The following is a 20256-nucleotide window of genomic DNA, read 5'->3' as shown; positions in this document are numbered from 1 at the left end:
ATCAGTGCGTGGCAGAGCATGCCATTGTAAACTCCTGGAATGTAGTGTGTGTGTGTGTGTGTGTGTGTGTGTGTGTGTGTGTGTGTGTGTGTGTGTGTGAAGAGGTCAAACTCGTCCCTGAACTGTCATAAACAAGCCTGAAAACAATCTGCGTCTGTGCATGAGTAATACTTAATTAAGCACTTGATTAGGTGAGTACACAATCACAATAGACTCATCCATCCAGTTCTGACTGGGTGACCCCGGCCACGTCTCAAACGCCTCACAAGTTTAGACACACATGGCTCTGCATAGGGCATATTGCTTCCTATGTAATTATGTAAATATCTGAATAAAAAGAGGCTCAGTATCAATTGCATGTATGCATATACTATATACATTGTTGATGCCATGGTGGAAAGTGTTTGTAAATAGAACAAATGCACATATTGTTCACTATATACTGTATATTCCATGACAAGGGGTGTGATGAGCTAAGGATATACAGTGCACTGAATACTAAATGCAGATATAGTTCACTATATAGTTTCCATGTCATGACAGAAGCTACTGTTTATAAACAAATGCATGAGTACCAAATTGGCCAATAGGTAGTGCACTTCAATAAGGAGTAGCTAATTGACTTCCAAAATGTTCCCTAGGCACCGCACTTATACAGTACAAAGAGAAGCTAAGTTACTTGTACGTGGTAGATCTAGTGCACTTCTTATAACAGGGACTAGTAAAGTCACTGTGGAGAGCACGGATGCGCGCCGCTTTCACGGTGCCCACGAGCGCGCGCCTTGACGAGGAACGCGCGTCACCGCGGCCGAAACTGACAAGTCTCTCTCTCTCTCTCTCTCTCTCGGTCGTCTCTCGGGCGCGCTCACAACTCGGCAGGAAGTTGTCGAGATTGAAAAGGGTGAAAGAAAACAAAACAAAGCCGATGCGACTTATTTATGCCTCGGAAGCTTTTTTAGGAGTCATTCAAGTCTAAAGTAAAGCAGCCCGAGGATCATTGATCGGATTTAACAACGCAACAAAAGACACAAGCGCTGAATATGGACTGAATGGTGGACGGAAACCCGATGGAGGCGGCGAGAAGTTTTCAGTTCGTCCTGCTGCTGTGGCTTCTGGGAATGACTGGAGTCGCGACCAGAGAAGGTGGGTCTCTGTGTAAGATTTCTCACCCCCAAACCCTCAATGCTGACTAGTTTTGGGTGGAAAAACGCACTAAACTAAAGTCTCACGCACATGAGATGCGTTTTATGTTTTTTTCTACACGTCAGAAGTGTATACAAAGCGCTACATAGTTGCAATGGGCTGCACCGATATATCGCTCTCTCTCCCTTAGTCGGTATTGCGATACATCACATTTACCATAACTGTGTAGTCAGGATATAAAATAATATAATGAACGTGAACAAGCTTTTCAGACATCAAGGTGATGTAATAATCATCTCTCACAGGATGGCACACTGCAATCACAATCAGTGGCTTTGAAATATGATATTTTAGGTCATGTCATGTAGTGTCCACACACACACACAACTTTTAACTGACAACAACAAGACAGACTGCAATTATATGCACCATAAACACTACACTTGGAGGTAAACAAACGCTGATATGCTTAAGAAAAATAAGTGCATGATCGTGCTTTTTTTATTTCAATTGTTCATAAACACATTATATATAATGCTGCAGAAGTAATGTGATGCATAGCGCATAAATTGTGGACTTTACAGGGCTGCGGTGAAGGAATATCAGAAAAAAAAATCTGTATTCCTTGCTTATCCGGATGCACCTGGATAACCTGGAGAATATGTAGAATGTGATGAAAACACAAACAACAATGGCTTAAGCGTTAAGGCTGACTAAATTAGTGAGAAAATAAGGAATAATTACAACCACATGCGTACAAAAAAAAAATCAAGAAATTGCACAGTTCATTGCTATTCACACCTCAGACTTTATAATTATAGACTTTTGAAATTTGACTGGGGACATGTTTGTTTGTTTGTTTGTTTGTTTGTTTATTTATAATTTTTCTTTTTTTAACACCATATTGAATTGATAATTAAAAATAAAACATAAGTCAACAATGAAAACATTGCTGTTACATGATGATCTGGTTTTATAAATTTCATTATGCTTTATTAATAATAATTAATCATTTGAATAATTAATAATGTAATAATAATATGCTGGATCAAGTGCTATATTGCAAAAAGGGAAGTAATCAGAGTGGAAGCTTCATTGTTAGATTCAACCAGCTGCATAACCCGACCGTGAATACACACGACATTCTCCACTGTTTTTCTAAATTGCACAAATTTCTTGTTTAGCTAACAGAATCTCAGGCCATGATAAAAATGCATCATGAAGAATAGATTAATTTTTGTTTTGTTTTCAGGAAGGTCAACCAGACTGTTTCAGGCGACACAAAAAGGCAAATAAAACTCAAGTATATCTCTCTAAAATACACACTCACACATACACCCACACACAAATACAGACTCTTTCCTGGTAGTTTCAAAGGTCACAACATGTCAGGGTTCTGATTACTCACGGAACAATCTTGGAATGTTGCACACAGGTGAGTGTGTTATTGATTGTAAAAGAATAGGTGGGAATAAGCTGAGGCCTCACAGTGGATTGTTCTAACTGTGTATGAAATGCATGAAGCAGATTCATTTAAAAAAGCAGATGTTATTTAAATTTTGTTACACAAACATTGTTTTAGAAGTCAGTATTTTATGGGTCAGCATTTTATTAGCTTTGCTTTTGTTAGCCACACTACACTGGTAATATCCCAGTTTCTGCCCCAACATTGCTGTCACCAACTGGAGCACAGTTCTCTTCCACATTTATACTGTGGCCAATCGGACCCCAACACTCATCCATAGTTACAATGTAAAAATCAGACAAGAGCTTCTAATTTCAACTTGGAATAGAACTAGCACCAATCAGATTACAGCTCCTATCCTCCAGTTCCGCCGTAACCAGTCGGACTACAGTTCCCATCCTCCAGTTGCACCGTAACCAGTCAGACTACAGTTCCCATCCTCCAGTTCCACTGTAACCAACTAGACTGCTGTTCCTACCTCAAATGCACTGTAGCCAGTCGGGTTGTAGGTAATGAACTTTCAGTTTATATCTTCCTCCCCCTCCGCCCTACAAACCAGTATGTTGGTTGGTGCTGTATTTTCATTATTCTTGTAAGAATTTTGTGGTTATATGTTAACTTGAGGACGTTGTTATTGTTACATTGGCACTCAGTAAGTGAAGAAAAGAAACTGGGTTTCTCACTCAGCATTTTGCAATGATGCTCAATGTCATATTAGTGAGAAATCCAGCATAGAGATAGCAAATCTGGACTCAGAGTCCCAGAAGAGAACAGAGACGGCTTGGCTATTTACAGATCTTCAAGTGGACAAAAATGACTCGTGTTGACAGCAGTATTAGTGTGAAAGGATTAAAGTGCTGCTGCATTGCTCTTTTATTGGAGATGAAGCACTGGCTAAATCACACTGTAGAATGTAGTCCAGAAGTTAGTGAATGGCTTTGTTGGTAATGTAGCAAAAGTAATAATAGACCAACAATTAAATTTTATTCCTTTTTTTTAATTATTGGATGCCATTGAAGTGAATATGTTAAATAGTATATAAGCCTGTGCTGATCTTTCAGCTTACCACTGCTGTAATACTTTCCTGTATTAGGTCATTGTGTAAGATTTTGTCTGCCAGTCTTTGATGTCATCTTCAATCAAATCAAAATCAAAATCTTATTGCATAGGTGATGATAAAATAAGCAACAACTTTACAAACACTTCAGGTTTGCTTTCCACCTTATTTGAAACCAAATGATTTGCTCAAAGCCATGACATTGCATCAAGATTATTTTATGTTATTGTTCAGTAGGTGTGTGGAGTTTGCATGTTCTCCCCGTGCCTCGGGGGTTTCCTCCGGGTACTCCGGTTTCCTCCCCGGTCCAAAGACATGCATGGTAGGTTGATTGGCATCTCTGGAAAATTGTCCGTAGTGTGTGATTGCGTGAGTGAATGAGAGTGTGTGTGTGCCCTGCGATGGGTTGGCACTTCGTCCAGGGTGTATCCTGCCTTGATGCCCGATGACGCTTGAGATAGGCACAGGCTCCCCGTGACCCGAGGTAGTTCGGATAAGCGGTAGAAAATGAATTAATGAATGAATTGTTCAGTAGACCCAATGAATTCATTGATGACTAATAACATGTAATGACTACGCTCGGTTAGAATCTAAAGCTTAGCTAACTATTAGTTAAAGCAAATTATTGGTCCAAAATCTCTGAATCTGAATCAGCTAATTTAAGACACCAGAGTGTCTTGGGTCATCTTTTTTTTTTGGATTTTTTTTCTTCACCTTGTAAGGGATGGCTTGTGTCCTATGTGTTTTTGATGTATTGCTGTGGAGAAAGAGGAATAAAATATTCTGAGCAGGAATCAGCATTGAGTGTGTGGGAGCATTTGGACGTTTCCGTCTCGTATGAATGTGTCATACTTCAGGAATTTGTGCATTGCTTCTGTATTCATGGTTCACCAAGCTTTGTGTGTGTGTGTGTGTGTGTGTGTGTGTGTGTGTGTGTGTGTGTGTGTGTGTGTGTGTGTGTGTGTGTGTGTGTGTGTGTGTGTGTACGTGCACTCATCACCTGTGCGCTCACACACCACAGCCGGTCCAGATCCTGTTCTTCCTGTTTGTTGAGCAATACTCGTTTGTTCAAGGATTGTGTGTGAAAGAGAGAGAGTGTACACAATATGATGCTGCTTCGAGGTTTTTCTTTTTCCTCAAACTTAGTGCTTAAATGTGCAAAGCAGAATATCCAATAAAAACATGTTCTAATAACTGATATCACAATATTTGTTCTGGAAAAGGGTGTTCGATGCAAAATATAATCAATCATGTTTCTGATCAAGCGGTTGACGGATTTGTTTTTTAAAGGCACTGGTTTGTATATGCGCCAATGTTGTTAACAGTTTAATTGGTCGATCGTCAGGTACATCAGTGACATCAGCTTGTATGATGTCATCAAGCAGTAGTGTGGTTCCAAGTGAAGGTGTGTCTGGGTTCAACGTTGAGTGCTGATTTACATTCTCTTTCTCAGTCTCTCCATCAGCCATCATGCACATTTTGTACATTTCCTATTGTTTTGTTTTGTTATTTTATACTATACTATACTATACTATACTATACTATACTATACTATACCAGTGCTCTATTGATTGTTGATCCTATGAGTAAAAAAAACCTGCAAATTATATATTTTATACATATTTTTTTAAAATGACAAAATAATTTTGCATTAATTTGTTAGTATATAATAAATTAATTAATACGTTTTATATGAGCAAATTAAATGTCATTATCATCTGAAAACTTGGTCAGGAAGGAATTAGTGTTAGGTCTGTGGTGAACTTGGAAATTGTGCAGGCCTCAGCAGCTCTTGGTTGCTTAATTCCACTCAACTACAAACTGTTGTAGAAAGGACATTATTTATATTTACATTATTTATTGTTCACCCAAATGAGGATGTGGTTATTTCTGAGCCTGGTTATTTCCTTCATTTTAACTTTAAACTTTAAAATCTTGAATTAATTAAGCTTTATTTTCTCTTGAATAATGATAATAATAATAATTAATAAACATTGTGTTTTATTTATATTTTATCTTCACCTTTGCTGCGCTAAACGTTAATGTAAGAAAGGTGCAATATAAATAAACTGATCTTTTTTTTTTAAAAACATTACTTTTTTATTTTATTAAAAAAATGATTTACTATATTGTTACCTTTTTTAAGGCTAATAGATTTGGTTCATACCTTTTATATCAGTATTAAAATATATTAGAATCTACATAGAATTAAACTTAGACAGAAACTCAGTAACTACAGACAGAGAGGTCAATAAAAATCGATATACTTGTGACTCACTGAATGTTATCAGGAATATCAACATTTACCTCAGGTGTTTTGGTAAATGACTGATAAAATGCTCAGAACAACTTGAACAAGGCTGGAATTGCACTCATCATTGAATGCTAGCTGAACTGAATGCAGCCTGTCACTCACGTCTCATTTCTACCACAGAGATGATATTTTGGATTGAGGTATTAAGCGAGTCACTTGAAACAAATCTCATTTCTGTAAGTAATCCGTGAAAGTGAATCAGTCTGTATTGAAGGTTATTTTTAAATCGGAGATGCTGTAGATATTTACACGTCGTGTAGTCAGCTGTCCTGACGAGGGAATTTTCCGTCTATTTTTGCCAAGACAGTAATAATAGCTTTTGTTCTCTCTCTCTCTGTGTGTGTGTGTGTGTGTGTGTGTGTGTGTGTGTGTGTGTGTGTGTGTGTGTGTGTGTGTGTGTGTGTGAAGTATCTGTGTAGTGTAGAATTTACCAGAGAAACAGAAAGTGAGACACAGACAGAAAAAGATAAGGAGATCAAGACTTGGAAGAGACTTTGAGAAGGAAAGACAGCTCTAGACCGAGGCATACGCACGTGCACAACCTCACATCAGAACTAGAAGAGAGAGGGAGAGAGAGAATGAGAATATTGACTGAGACAAAAGAGGGGAGTATGTGAGGGGAGACAGGAAGTGGTCAGATTCTATTCAAGGCCACTGGCCAGCCCTTACACACACACTTGTGGCCCTGTGATGGAATGTTTGTATGGGGATGGATATTAAATATTAGCAGAGGGACTTTTTGGTCTGTCACTGTCCTGTTGTGGTGACTGGGACTTTGTCCATGTTTTGGTGTTGATAGTACATAGTATGTAGATAGCTGTGTGTGTTCAGTAGTTAATGTTTAACCTTTGCAACTGCCTTTGTGTGTGTGTTTGGAAGAGATTGAGCTTGATCTAACCAATGTCTGACAAATTGATGTTGGAGAAAAAAGTAGTAGTGCCAGTACAGCAACATTTTGGAATCCAAATACGAGACGCTTCATGTTGTTTTTCTCTGCCGACATTCCTGCCGGGAACACTCTGTGATGTAAACAGCACCAATTATTTTGTCTACCTGGAGTTCTCGGGATCATTTTGATTTAGTAGACATCCCATTCACTTTGCAAGTCTGACAGGTTTTTCACTATTACTGTAAAACGTTGTACCTTTTTAGACAGATTGGAATTTGGGAAAGTTTTGACATTTTTTCCCCAAATTTCTATCCAGGAGCTTAGACCTGTCCAGATCATCAGCTCCACTTAACCTATGATGTAGTTCTAAAATGTATAGTTACTTGTTGCCCAAAGTATTGTCACCCCCCTGAGCAGTACCAGGAGTTCCTCAGAGGGTAGTTCTCAGTCCAAACCTGTTACATATAATATTATATTTACATAGTATATAGTTTGATATCTTGTATTTATTAAAATTTCTCTGAACTCGGTTTGAACTTTTTGTACAGTATTGGTGACACCTGATCCTGGGCTAATTATAATGGACCTGCTCCCTGGTCATGGATTGAGCCCTGGTCTAAATTTCATTGTTGATTGTCTGGAACATAAATCCTTGTTAGCACTGGACTAGGATTAACTAGTGTCAAGGAAACAGGTTCTTGTTTTGAGTCGAGGATTACAGGTCACTCGACACCCTTAATAACGGTGTGCGTGTTGATCCTGCAGTATGTCTGGGTACGGATATGAAGCTGGCATTTCCCTCCAGTCTGGAGAACCATTATGAGATGCTACGGCTCCTTTACACCGGCTGCCAGGTCGTTCATGGCAACCTGGAGATCACGCACCTACAAGGGATTTCAGATCTATCCTTCCTGAAGGTAATAGTAAAGTACATTCATTGAGAAATCATCCATTTTCAAGTTTACATTTCTGTTTGTTTGTTTGTTTCAGTTATACTTCTAGCTTTTCTATACAATACCATTTTTTTTACACTTTTATCACTATCAGCTTCATGATTATATTGTTTAACATTTCTTTAAAAATTTCAGCTTCCAGATGAGTTCTATTTTATTTACTTTTTAAAGAACATCAGTTTATATTGACACGTTCCCCGTTGCTATACACTTTCCTTTTATCAGCTTACCTTTTTTTTCTTTTTATTTTTTATTTAATTTTTCTTTTATTCCTTTACAGTGCTAGCTCTCCTTTACACTTTTAGCTTTTCTTTTATTTGCACATGTAGCATCTATATTATCTTTACAAGATCAGCTTTTCTTTACATTTCAGGCTATTCTTTGTCAGTTTTTTTTTACATCTAGCTTTTCTTTACTCAGTTTTCATTTATACCTCTAGCTTTCCTTTTACCCTGTCTTAATCTTTTCTTTAAATGTCTTGATTGTTTTAAAATTGCAAATTCAGTGTTTCACTTCCAGCTTTACTTTAAAATTGTAATCTTTTACACTTCAGGGTTGCCTTTAAGCTATCAGGTTGTTTTTACACATCTAATTTGCCTTAAAAATGTACCTTTTTGTATAGAATCAGTTGTTCTTTACATGTCTAAACATTCTAAACGCTTCTAGTCTTTCAGATATTCTTTATATTTTATATTTTTATTTAGAATGTCAGCTGCTCTTTACATATCTGGTGTTTTATTTTATTGCAATATCAGATTCTCACTTACTTGGCTTCCTTTATATTTACATCTTTCCTTTCCATTTCCAAGCTTTTTTTGACTTTTCTTTACAACATTAAGCACAGGGTATCACTGATACAATGATTACTTCTGACAAAGGAAGTCACTTTGCTCTGTGGAAGTTACAATGCTCTGTAGATGACCACTATAGGCTAACACGAGACAGAAGAACAAGCTGAATATGAAACTGAAGCTGGTGATGTTGACATTGATGATTGTAGTTACATTGGTGATATTCTGTCTGTAGGGAATAGTGGAGGTTCAGGGCTATGTGCTGATAGCCCACGTGTCCGTGACCATGGTTCCTTTGGAGAATCTGCGCATCATCAGAGGCAGTCAGCTGTACAACTCGAGTTACGCACTCGCTGTTCTGGACAACACCGGAGTCGGTCAGCTATGGCTCAGGAGTCTGACGGGTACGGAGCTTTCAGTAAAATACTATATTAAGTTTTTGGTATTAAACTTGCTAATTAACACTGGGTTGTTCTCTCCATTAGAGATTTTACTGGGTGATGTTTACATCTGGGGAAATCCCAATCTGTGTTTCCCAAACCCTCAATCTATCACCTGGAAGGACATCATGGCTGATCAGGATCTAAACGGAAAACTGCAGTATCTCCAGCCAGCAGCACCTAACTGTAAGCATGACCTTTAACCTTTTACATGATATTACCAGGCATTAATGATGATGAAATGACTTATTTTACATACGGCTTTTCGCTTATGTATTTTTACATAAAAAATGAACATTTTACATTACGTTTACATTACATTATTTAACAGGTGCAGCTTGTCCTCGATCATGCAATGCCAGGGGCTGCTGGGGCCCCAATGTAGCTGACTGCCAAACATGTAAGCACTTATTATAAGCTGAAAAAGTTGATGTGTATTTGCTTGACATTACCAAACGATCAGATTTCATTAATATTTCAGATTTTCTTTACAATGAATGCTTTTCTTGTCACTGTCAGATTATCTATGGAATTTTTTACCCTACATTTTTTTATTTATGGTATCAGTTTTTTCCATGTTGAATTTTCCATTTTAGCTTTTTTCTACATTTCTCTCTCTTTTTTTTATTTCTTTGCTATCAGCACTTTGCTATCGATAGCACTTATGCTATCGGAGTTTGTTTTCATTACTAGACATTCTGTATACTTCTATTGTGCATTTATTTTGCACTTTACAGTTTATTTACAGTATCCGTTTTTCTTTACTCTTCTCCTCAAGATAATTTGATCTTATCTTTACATTTCTATCTTCTTTTCACTATCAGATTTTTTCCACTTTCAGATTTCCTTTCCATTTCTAACATTAGTTTTATTTGGATTTTGAATATTAACAGTAATAATTCATTGTCTAATTTATAAAACAGCTTTCAGTTTTAAAGTTATAATTAGAAGTGTAATAATAAATGTTATTCTAAATGACTGTGAAAACATTTCTGTTTGACCCGTGTATGTTTGCGTGGTTTTAGTGACCAACGTGCGTTGTACGTCAGGCTGTAAGCGCTGTAAGGGTCTCGATGCAAGTGACTGTTGTCATGTGCAGTGTGCTGCAGGCTGCACTGGCCCCAAAGACTCAGACTGTCTGGTGTGTGTTTCTTTTCACAGTTGTATTTAATGGTATTTTATCCTGAACTTGGAGTAAGCTTGTATTCTCTTTTTTTTTCACATTCACCTCAGGCTTGTCGACACCTTAACGACAGTGGCACGTGTAAAGAAAACTGTCCTCCTCCCTCCATCTATGACCCAGTGACATATCAGTCCAAACCAAACCCCAACAAGAAGTTCAGCTTTGGTGCTACCTGTGTGAAAAAGTGTCCCAGTAAAGTTTTTTTTTCTTTTCTTTTTAACCTGTCATGCACTTTATATACAAACACTGTAGAGTAAACAGGGAAAGCTTTTTCTTTATTTCTTATCCTTTCATTATTTTTCTGTAGATAACTATTTGGCTATGGATGTTGCTTGCACAATGGTTTGCCCTAAAGACAATCAGGAGGTCGTCATCGTCCAACCAGATGGCCAGGAGACACAGAAATGTGAGAAGTGTGAAGGAGAATGTCCAAAAGGTAGGACTGTGTGTGTAATACAAATAAAGACTCTGTCTGTCTGTATGCCTTGCTCTGTCTTTCTGTCTCTCTTTCTCTCTCTCTCTCTCTCTCTCTCTCTCTCTCTCTCTCTCTCTCTGTCTATATATCTCTCTCAGAAAGACAGACGTTTTTCCCTTTTCTCTTTCTGCCTGTCTGAGATGTAGAACAGTGAAATTTTCTGTTGTATCATTATTAGTATTTTTAACAAATAGAGATTTCATGTGTGTGTTTGTGTATGTGTGTTGTGGCTCAGTGTGTTATGGTGTAGGGATGGGGAACCTTCAGGGGGTAATGGCTGTGAATTCTTCCAACATCGCTTCCTTCCAGGGCTGTAAGAAGATCTACGGCAGTCTGGCCTTCCTTTCACACTCTTTTCAAGGGTACGTGTATTGCCATTAGGAATTGTCAGTTGATGATCATTCCAGAGCATAATAAAGTCTCTGACTCTTCAAACCATCCGCTGACCGACAACAACCATGCAGTTATAAATTTCCACAATCCAAACTTTTTATTCGTTAAGAAATCGCAGTTGAGCAGAACTGTGGAATCCTCATATGACTGCAAGGAAGGTTTAGCAATGTGATCTGCATGGAAGAATCATCCGGGGAAATCTTAGAACTGGAAGAGAAAGACTCTGTAGCTGGCTGTGTGTGTTTTTAAATGTAAAATTAAAAATGTATGCGCGTTTCCTCCACAGGGACCTACGCAGTAATTTATCAGGCCTGCGGTCGAGCGACCTTGATGTGTTCCGAACTTTAGAGGAGATCACAGGTAGCTCTCATACACATCATATAACACAGTTTCACAATAGCACAGTGCGAGTCTGCATGTCTGTTAGTGTGTTGCAGCACGTACAGTTTTTTTGTGCACATGTGAATCAGCGTGTATACGCGGTTTGTGAGTCTGCAGGTGTGCGAGTGTCCGTGTGAGTGCTTTGGATTGTGAGCGTGTGAACCTGCATGTATGTGTCTGTGTGGAAGAATGAGTCTGTGAGTGTTTGAGTATGTAAGACTATGACCGTACGAGTCTTTAAGTGTCTGTCTGCTTGTGTGAGTGTCTCTGATGACTATGCGAGTGTGTGCCTGTTTGCATGTGTATGAGTTCATTACAGCCTTCTGTTTAGTGTATTAGTATATTAGTTTATTACAAACGATCTCTCCTCTTAGTGGTTAACCCTTGTATGGTGTTCGGGTCTGTGGGACCCATATTCATAAACATCAATAGTTTTGAAAAACTTTGCTTCCCACACATAACTTGATTAAATTTGATTTTCTTTTTTTTTTTTTTTTTTTTTATTACATTTTATTAAAAAACAACAAAAAACGAGTAGCACCTTAATTAAAAAATGTGATGTAATAAAGGTAAAAGGCAAATATTAACCATGCATGCTGTTTATATTGCTTGTAATTGGGATGAAGTAAATATCTGTAGAGCATTTTAACATAAAATTTTTGATTGTGTTGAATTAAAAACCCAAAAATGCAGCGGGTCCATCAGACCCACGAACACTGGCTGAGAAACCAAAATACGAACAACATACATGGGTTAATAATGCATTTCAATATGTTTGTGTCTTATTTGTGTACGAACTCGACACTCACTAATGAGAATGTGTTCTCCAGGTTACCTGTATATCGATGCATGGCCAGAGAACCGGAGTGACCTGAGGGTGTTCGAAAACTTGAAGGTCATCAGAGGACGAATTCTTTACAAGTAAGACCTGTCGATCATCTTCCACTTGCGTTTCAGCTGAACCACAGTTTCAGTTTCCTTCCAAGGATAGTATGACAAAAATATGTGTCTAAAGTTAAAGATTAAAGTTAATCATTGAGCTGTGTGACGGTTTTACGTTTAACATGCAGGTCGCGTTTAGTCTGATGGTCTGAGTCGACTTCCTCAGTTCACAAACAGAATTCTGTTGATCAATAAGGAATAAGCTGAAACAGAAAACAGGAAATTCAGACAGATTACAGCAAAAAAAAAAAAAAAAGAAAAGAAAATTAGTTCTATTATGTACCTATATGTGGTTATAAATCCTCTCTATGTATGCTTCCTGTGTATTGCACTGTATCAGTTTCATACCTTTTTCCTGTAGTGGAAAGTAAGGTATTCCATATACTATAAGATAAACATAGATTGACCTCAATAGCAATACAAATATAAGACGTGCTGGCTCGAGTGCTATTTTATAGGATGCTGAATATGGGTGAAAGCTTGAAAATTGCTATCTTCTCATTCATATGGCATCACATTAGTTTTTTTTTTTTTTTTACTTGCCTCTTGTTTTTACGATGCATTATATTTTATTTGAAAGTCAAAACAAATGCTATTTCCTACAGTCTGTATTTTCTATCCCTGATTCTTTCTGCTTAAGAAAAATGAGGCAATTTCAGCGGCATTAAATAATCCCAGGTGGATTTATTTCTAAGGATGAAGCAAAGAAATGGACAAAATGTTGATATATCTTTGGAAATAATGCAAAGTCATGAAATAATTCAACATTTTAAAATTTATCCTTCTTTCTTCACTTCTAGGGGTGTGTTTTCTTTGGGAGTTCAGTCTCTAGACATTGAGTCTCTTGGCCTGCGTTCTTTGCGGCGTGTCAGCGGCGGCCTTGTGCTCATCCACAACAACTCAAAGCTGTGTTACACGTCATCTCTTCCCTGGGCCTCTCTGCTGTACACAAGTCAGGAGCTCAACCTCATCAGCAACAACAACCGAGACCCCAAAACCTGTGGTAACACACAAAAATACCACACTCTGACACACACTCCACACTCTCAAACAAACACACACACACACACACACACACACAAGCCCACACTCTCACACACCAAACACTTTCACACACGGTGGGTGTTTCCTCTTCAGAATATTCAGTGTAAACTGTAATTAAATTACTGCTCTTAAATAAAGTTTTGGCCAAATTATACATTTCTGTTTGAGAATGAACTGTGTGTGTTTGTGTTTCAGTGGCTGAGGGTCATGTGTGTGACTCACTGTGTGCTAATGGAAGCTGCTGGGGTCCTGGTCCAAGTCAGTGTGTGTCGTGTAAGTTGTTTCAGCGAGGTATGGAGTGTGTGCAGCAGTGCAATATCCAGCATGGGTAAGTTTACTAATATTTATTTGAATAATTTAGTAATATATTACCAATAATCTATAACAGTTAACATTTCATAACTGCTGAAAAACATCTGAGAATGTGTTTGTGTGTGCGTGTAGTGCCTTTAGAGAGTTCATCGACGGATCCTCATGCGTTTCTTGTCACCCCGAGTGTCGGCTAATCAATGGCTCCGCGTCCTGCATTGGCCCTGTAAGACATTTTAATAACGCACACATTGTTATTTAGGTGTTAGTTTATCCAATGAAACTGTTTTTATTTTTTATTGTAGGGAGCAAACAACTGTGTGGAGTGTGTACACTTTCAGGATGGTGATATGTGTGTTGAGCGCTGCCCGAGCGGCGTGAAGGAGGAACAACACACCACGTGGAAATACGCCAATGAGAGCGGACACTGCGTGCCCTGCGCCACAAACTGCACCGTCTCGTAAGGAAACGCCTCCCAAAACATACACATTTTACTCAAAACTGCAGTTTTTTAACAAAGGAGTCAGGTTTAAACTACACACCGGTAATATGTGAAATTTATACGCCACACGCATAATCTGAACATAATCTGACTCTGTGAGCCCAATGTGAGCACCCTGGCAGAAACCTGAACGTACACCGTTCAACCCTTCCTTCCCTTTTTCACACAAAATCGATTGCGTTGGTTTATTATCAGTATTTGTGTTTGGGTTTTTTTTGTTAGCTGTACGATGGATGACCGAGGATGTCCAGTTCACCAGAAAACCGGGTAAGCTCTTGACACAGCATTAAACAATCTGCAAAAAGTTTAGACATCTAAAAGTACCAGTTATGATGTGTAGTTTAAAAAGTCAAAGAAAATAGAGTATTTAAAAAAATATATATGTTAAAATCCAAAAATGACTGGTCGACAGACCCGGGACGACGATAGCAGCAATCGGTGGCGTGGTTCTCTTTGTCATCCTTCTGGGACTGCTCATCTTCTATCTGTGCCGGCAAAAGAAGCTGAAGAAGAAGGAGACTTTGAGGAGACGTCGACAGGAGCACGAGGTTCGAGAAGCAAAGAACGCTGCATATAAGCTAGTTAACGATTAATGCCTAGTCCACACTAACAAATGTTAAAAAAATATCAGTCGATAATCCAAATACACTGTTTTGGTGTCGGTGTAGTGTAGAAAAAAAATAGCTCAATGCTGCTTTCTGTTTTTGTTTGACTTCTTTGTATTGTGTTTAAGTGACACTCATATTCACAGTTGTTTCATTGTGCTCTAATGTGGACTAAGCCAAAGCTAAACAATTTAGCACCTAAACAAGTACAAAGTCTCATTCGACCAGTGCAGCAGTGTGAAAGACATAAGGGAATATCAACTTTAACCCTGGATGTGTTGGTAGATTAATAGGAAAAGACTTTGTACACAAGTCTTTATCTACAGAAGGAAAGAGAATTCTGTGGAATATTGGCATTTGCTTCAATCTAATACTTCAAGCATTTCTCCAGATAAATCGCAGGTCATGCACAAATACATTTAGATTGTGGAAAATAAACAACACTTCACAAGAAAAAAAGGAAGATAAATAGATAGATTGCAGTTAACAGGAACAGGAAGTAATGTCCATATAAGGAATAGTTGTATGTTAGACAGGTAGGATAGGTGTGTGACATATAGGGAGTTTCGTAAGAAAGTGACTCATGGCAGATTCCACCAACATCACGGTTAACATCTAGCCTTCAACTACAGGAAATCTCAGCTTGTGCAATTCTTTAATAATATGATTCCCCCCCGTAGCTGGTGGAGCCACTGACACCAAGTGGAGTACAACCAAATCAAGCTCAGATGCGCATCCTGAAGGAAACAGAGCTGAAGAAGTTGCGTGTTCTTGGATCAGGAGCATTTGGCACTGTTTACAAGGTCAGCACAAGCGCTGAATCAAAATGCTACCTATTGAACCTACAGGTTACTAATAGTGGATCAGAAGCAGGATGCGTTTTTGTTAATATACTGTAATAAAAAGGAATAGAATTGCTACACGATTAAATAACACGCCACTACATCTGAGTCCCATACATGCAAATTAAGGCAACAATTTTAGGTCCCAAATTCAAAATGGTCGCCTTTTAAAGCCTTTTAAAGTGGTTCTGCTACAATTGTAGCTTAAAACTGGCATTTTATTTTATGATACACATGCTTTTATACTGCTATCATTTCTTTATGCTGTTTGTTATTTAATGTTATGAAATTCTGTAAGCAATTATGTTGTATTTTGCTGTCTTTCCTTGAAGGGGATCTGGACCCCTGATGAAGAAACCATGAAGATCCCAGTGGCTATTAAAGTGTTGCGTGAGAACACTTCCCCTAAAGCCAACAAGGAAATTCTGGATGTTAGTTAGTGTGCAAGACATGCCTCATACCAATCATAACTCCAAACAAAAGGCTTTGATTTTGTTGTGATGGCAATTCTCTAACACAAGTACACAGTACATTATCATAGAATTTGAAATGTTTTTGTAAAACTGGATAAATGTAAACAAGGTTGAATGTCAGTAGAACAGTAATACCAACACGTGTGTGTGTGTGTGCGTGTAGGAGGCGTACGTGATGGCGGGTGTGGTCAGTCCATATGTGTGCCGCTTGTTGGGAATCTGCTTGACCTCCACGGTGCAGCTGGTCACTCAGCTCATGCCATACGGCTGCCTGTTGGATTACGTCAGAGAGAACAAGGACCGCATCGGATCTCAGTACCTCCTCAACTGGTGTGTGCAGATTGCCAAGGTGAGTTTCCCGTGCTGTAATTCACACCAACACAACTGTATGTAAAGTTCAGACACACACAGTCTGATATAAAGGAATAAATGGTCTACAGTGAATAAATAATGTTGATGAACATCATCTAACCAATCAGAGTCCAGAATTCAACAGCAGTATGTTGTAATGGACAATTATATATAGTAAAAGTCACAAGTGTGTTGGACTCTTAATACATATAATATACTGGCCATAAATAAACAGTATTCAATTAAACCAGAAGTCACAGTTGACATCATCAGGCGTGTGTGTGTGTGTGTGTGTGTGTGTGTTACCGTCTACAGGGAATGAGTTATCTTGAGGATGCCCGACTGGTCCACAGAGATCTGGCAGCCCGGAACGTTCTGGTGAGGAACCCCAACCATGTGAAGATCACAGATTTTGGCCTGGCTCGCCTCCTGGACATAGACGAAACTGAGTACCATGCAGACGGTGGAAAGGTGTGTGTACGTGTGTGTACGTGTGTGTGTGTGTGTGGTGATTTTGCTAACCATGACATCATGTCTTGCAGGTGCCCATCAAGTGGATGGCTTTGGAGTCGATTCTTCACAGGAAGTTCACACACCAGAGCGATGTGTGGAGTTATGGTCCGTATCAGGACATTAATGTTTACAGTTCTAGCCACACATTTATACTGAATAAAAACTAGCTGAAAACAGCAAAAATAAACTGAAAAATGAAAAGCTGATGGTATGAGTAAAATGATAGTTTACATCCCTACTAAAACTTTTTCTCATAACTTCAATTCAGGAGTGACCGTGTGGGAGTTGATGACCTTTGGCATGAAGCCGTATGATCTCATCCCAGCACGGGATATCCCTGAGCTGCTGGAGCGAGGAGAGCGTCTCCCTCAGCCTTTCATCTGCACCGTCGATGTCTACATGATCATGGTCAAGTGTGAGTGTGAAGTATATAAATGCAAATACATATACAGCAGAAGCTAGTGTACACTTTTAGCACAGTAGCAGGTCAGTATTCTTAATCGTAATAATTGTAATAAATCAGCTTGCACAAGTGCACAAACCATATATTAATTGGTTAGCATTTCCTGGCTGGATAATCAGAAATTATCCAGGTTCCAGTCACGAGAAGGGTTTTTCATTTCTCTGATCTGAACTGATTTCTGATTGACAGGCTGGATGATTGATCCTGAATGTCGACCCAGATTCAAGGAGCTGGTGAATAACTTCAGCACTATGGCACAAGATCCTCCACGCTACGTTGTCATTCCCGTGCGTACGCTACATGCACCATACACGATTAATATAAAGACTGTAAAATGCATGAGATGGTTAGCTTAGCAGTATGAGTATAAACAAAATAGGTATTACAATACTCAATTTCATCCACACACAGTCATAAAATATCAAAGAAATATCTGGTACTTAATCATAGAGCTTATAGTACTACAATTCACTAAACTTTTCATCTTACCCCAACCACCATCTTTTCAATCATACTTTGTACATCATAAGCCAAATCTTTTATGTACAGAATGATGAGCAGATGAGTCTGTCGAGTCTGGTTGACAGTAAGTTTTACCGGACATTGCTGGAAGAAGAAGGCGGGAATGTGAAGGAACTGCTGGATGCCGAGGAGTATTTAGTGCCACAACCTGGATTCTTTGAGAACCAGGCGAATGGACTAACGAGACATCACTCATACAGGGTCAGATGTGTTTCTCTCTCGACAATTCCGCTGAAACCTACAAAATTCTGCTCTTACACCACTCATATTAAATGGCTTTGTGTAATCTTATCCAATCAGAGCACAGACCTGGGACTGGAGACGGACGGTGTGCCAAGTGGGCGGAGCATGCACTCGTCAGTCAGCACTTTAGGGCGGAGTCTATACCCGACACTTCCTGTCGGAGCCACGGCCAATGGAAATTGGGGAGGCTCTCAGTACCGCTCGCTGGCCCGAAGCCAATCGCATTGCTCTGCTGGTGGCCAGTCAGACTCTGTGTTTCTGGATGGGGGCAGGGACGAGCCTCCGTCCAGTCCTGGACGCTACAGTAAGGATCCCACTTTCGCTGGGTGCATGGATGGAGATTTGGAAGTGGATGGCCCGATAAGTTACCCGTCAAACTCATTGCCACGCAAAACGCACACGCAACCAGGTAAATAACAATAAATATCCAACATTTTGGTAATTTGTGTCCTCAACAGTTTTAAGTTCACTATGTGATGTAGGCATAGAAGCAGTGGCTTCTACGTTACACACTTTTTTTTTTTTTTGCAATACACAGCACATAAATTTTTTTTCTTTCGTATCTTCTCAGAGTATGTGAATCAGGACGTCCAATCAGAGCGGGCGAATACACTGCCACGTAAATCCACAGAGAGGCGTACACACAACGGCATCAGCGCTGGGCGCAGCGTGGAGAACCCTGAGTACCTGGTGCCCATGTCTCCTGCTTTTGACAATCCATATTACTTGGATCTTGTTCCTAAAATGCCGGGTGGGGCTTCAGTGGCCAGAGCCACATCACCACCCAGACAGGTGAACGGCTACGTAACGCCTACAGCGGAAAATCCAGAGTACCTGGGATTGGCCGAAACTTGGAGCGGCCAGAGAGAGTGCACCTGAGGAGAGGCAGTAAGGGGGGAAGCAGTTGGGGGCTGAGTGAGTCATTTGAATGAGTGAATCAGTGAGTCACTGAGGGAGTCTTTGAATGAGAGAATCAGTAAATTAGAGTGTCATAGAGTGGTCTAGCCAGTGAATGAACTGATTCAGTGAGTCAAGCACTATATACAATGTTTTAGGGCTGCCAGGTTGCTTTAAAAAATTCTTTTGGTTTTAAGTGATTTAAATCTTTAGTATTTAAATATTAAGGAATGAACAATATTATTAAGCTATAGAACAAGTAGCTATGCTACAATATCACATCACATAAACCACATGTGAAATTTGTGCCACATTTTTTAATCAGACATCCCAAAAAGGTTGCAGCATTTAGAGATTCATAAGCTAAAGATTGCTGTTTAGGACACTGTTACTGCACTATATGCCCAGTTCTATACAGTTTGACATTGAGACACAGCAAAGTTGTGGCCTGAGTTTGACTCTTGGGCAGGGAGATAAACCAGCCACTGATGAGCTAACTCTTTTTTTTATCCAAGCCCAGATAAAATGGGAGGGTTGCATCAGAAAACCTGCGCTGGACCACTGCGGCGACCCCAAACAGGGAGCAGCCGAAAGAACAACATTCAGAGCAGTGCTCCTACAACAGTCAGTAGAATGTATAAAACCTGCAGACTTGTTGACTGCTGTCAGAATGTTGTAAGCTTGTGAATTTTAACATTTGAAAAATGAAAAAATCGTTAAATTAGAATATTTTGTGCTGAAATTGTCTGAAATGTGTACTGACAGCCCTAATACATCTGAAGCAGTGAATGTCATGGAACAATGGATAGATGGATGAATGTGTGGACACTTTCTACTGAAGACCAACCTAGAGGAAACTCAGAATCCAATGTAGCATCCGGTGTCTGTACAGCCTGGACAATTTTGGTCGTTTAAAGATTTGATTCAAACGGTGAATCCGCTGAAGATTGAAAAATGAATCCGTGCACGATTTTTATGGGTAAACTGAACATGGTACAATCCAACAGGGATGGCTGTAATTATTGGTATTACCATAAATGGTACGAGCCAACGGGAGTGCCTTTTT

At 39.2% G+C, this 20256-nt stretch overlaps 1 protein-coding gene across 4 annotated transcripts; it reads left to right on the top strand.

The window, feature by feature from the left end:
* The first annotated feature begins 819 nt into the window (after nucleotides 1-819).
* Nucleotides 820-20256, top strand: erbb2 (erb-b2 receptor tyrosine kinase 2). Of its 4 annotated transcripts, XM_060863602.1 has the most exons (28): nucleotides 820-1143; nucleotides 2396-2431; nucleotides 7634-7785; nucleotides 8848-9016; nucleotides 9098-9238; nucleotides 9384-9452; nucleotides 10078-10193; nucleotides 10286-10427; nucleotides 10543-10671; nucleotides 10946-11072; nucleotides 11390-11463; nucleotides 12315-12405; nucleotides 13227-13429; nucleotides 13666-13798; nucleotides 13915-14005; nucleotides 14085-14239; nucleotides 14504-14548; nucleotides 14694-14829; nucleotides 15567-15689; nucleotides 16061-16159; nucleotides 16365-16550; nucleotides 16868-17023; nucleotides 17095-17170; nucleotides 17334-17480; nucleotides 17718-17815; nucleotides 18078-18251; nucleotides 18351-18702; nucleotides 18865-20256. In XM_060863602.1, the coding sequence occupies exons 1-28, from the start codon at nucleotides 1050-1052 to the stop codon at nucleotides 19170-19172; spliced, it is 3822 nt and encodes a 1273-aa protein (XP_060719585.1). In that variant the 5' UTR covers nucleotides 820-1049; the 3' UTR covers nucleotides 19173-20256. The 4 variants fall into 4 exon arrangements, with proteins under 4 accessions (XP_060719585.1, XP_060719592.1, XP_060719600.1 ...); XM_060863609.1 differs by lacking the exon at nucleotides 2396-2431; XM_060863617.1 differs by lacking the exons at nucleotides 820-1143; nucleotides 2396-2431 and adding an exon at nucleotides 6010-6155.

This window comes from Tachysurus vachellii, chromosome 2 (assembly GCF_030014155.1).
Source record: "Tachysurus vachellii isolate PV-2020 chromosome 2, HZAU_Pvac_v1, whole genome shotgun sequence".
NCBI classification, from domain to species: domain Eukaryota; kingdom Metazoa; phylum Chordata; class Actinopteri; order Siluriformes; family Bagridae; genus Tachysurus; species Tachysurus vachellii.
Note: the sequence above shows the minus strand (reverse complement) of the source record. Positions and strands in the feature narration are given on the sequence as shown.

What these genes read in the sequence shown, in the direction of transcription:
- erbb2 (XM_060863602.1), top strand. Translation starts at nt 1,050, where the DNA reads ATGGTGGACGGAAACCCGATGGAGGCGGCGAGAAGTTTTCAGTTCGTC. An exon ending in CTGTGTGAAAAAGTGTCCCA is followed by an intron (nt 10,428 to 10,542) that starts GTAAAGTTTTTT and finishes ATTTTTCTGTAG; the next exon opens with ATAACTATTTGGCTATGGAT. An exon ending in GGTGTGTGCAGATTGCCAAG is followed by an intron (nt 16,551 to 16,867) that starts GTGAGTTTCCCG and finishes TACCGTCTACAG; the next exon opens with GGAATGAGTTATCTTGAGGA.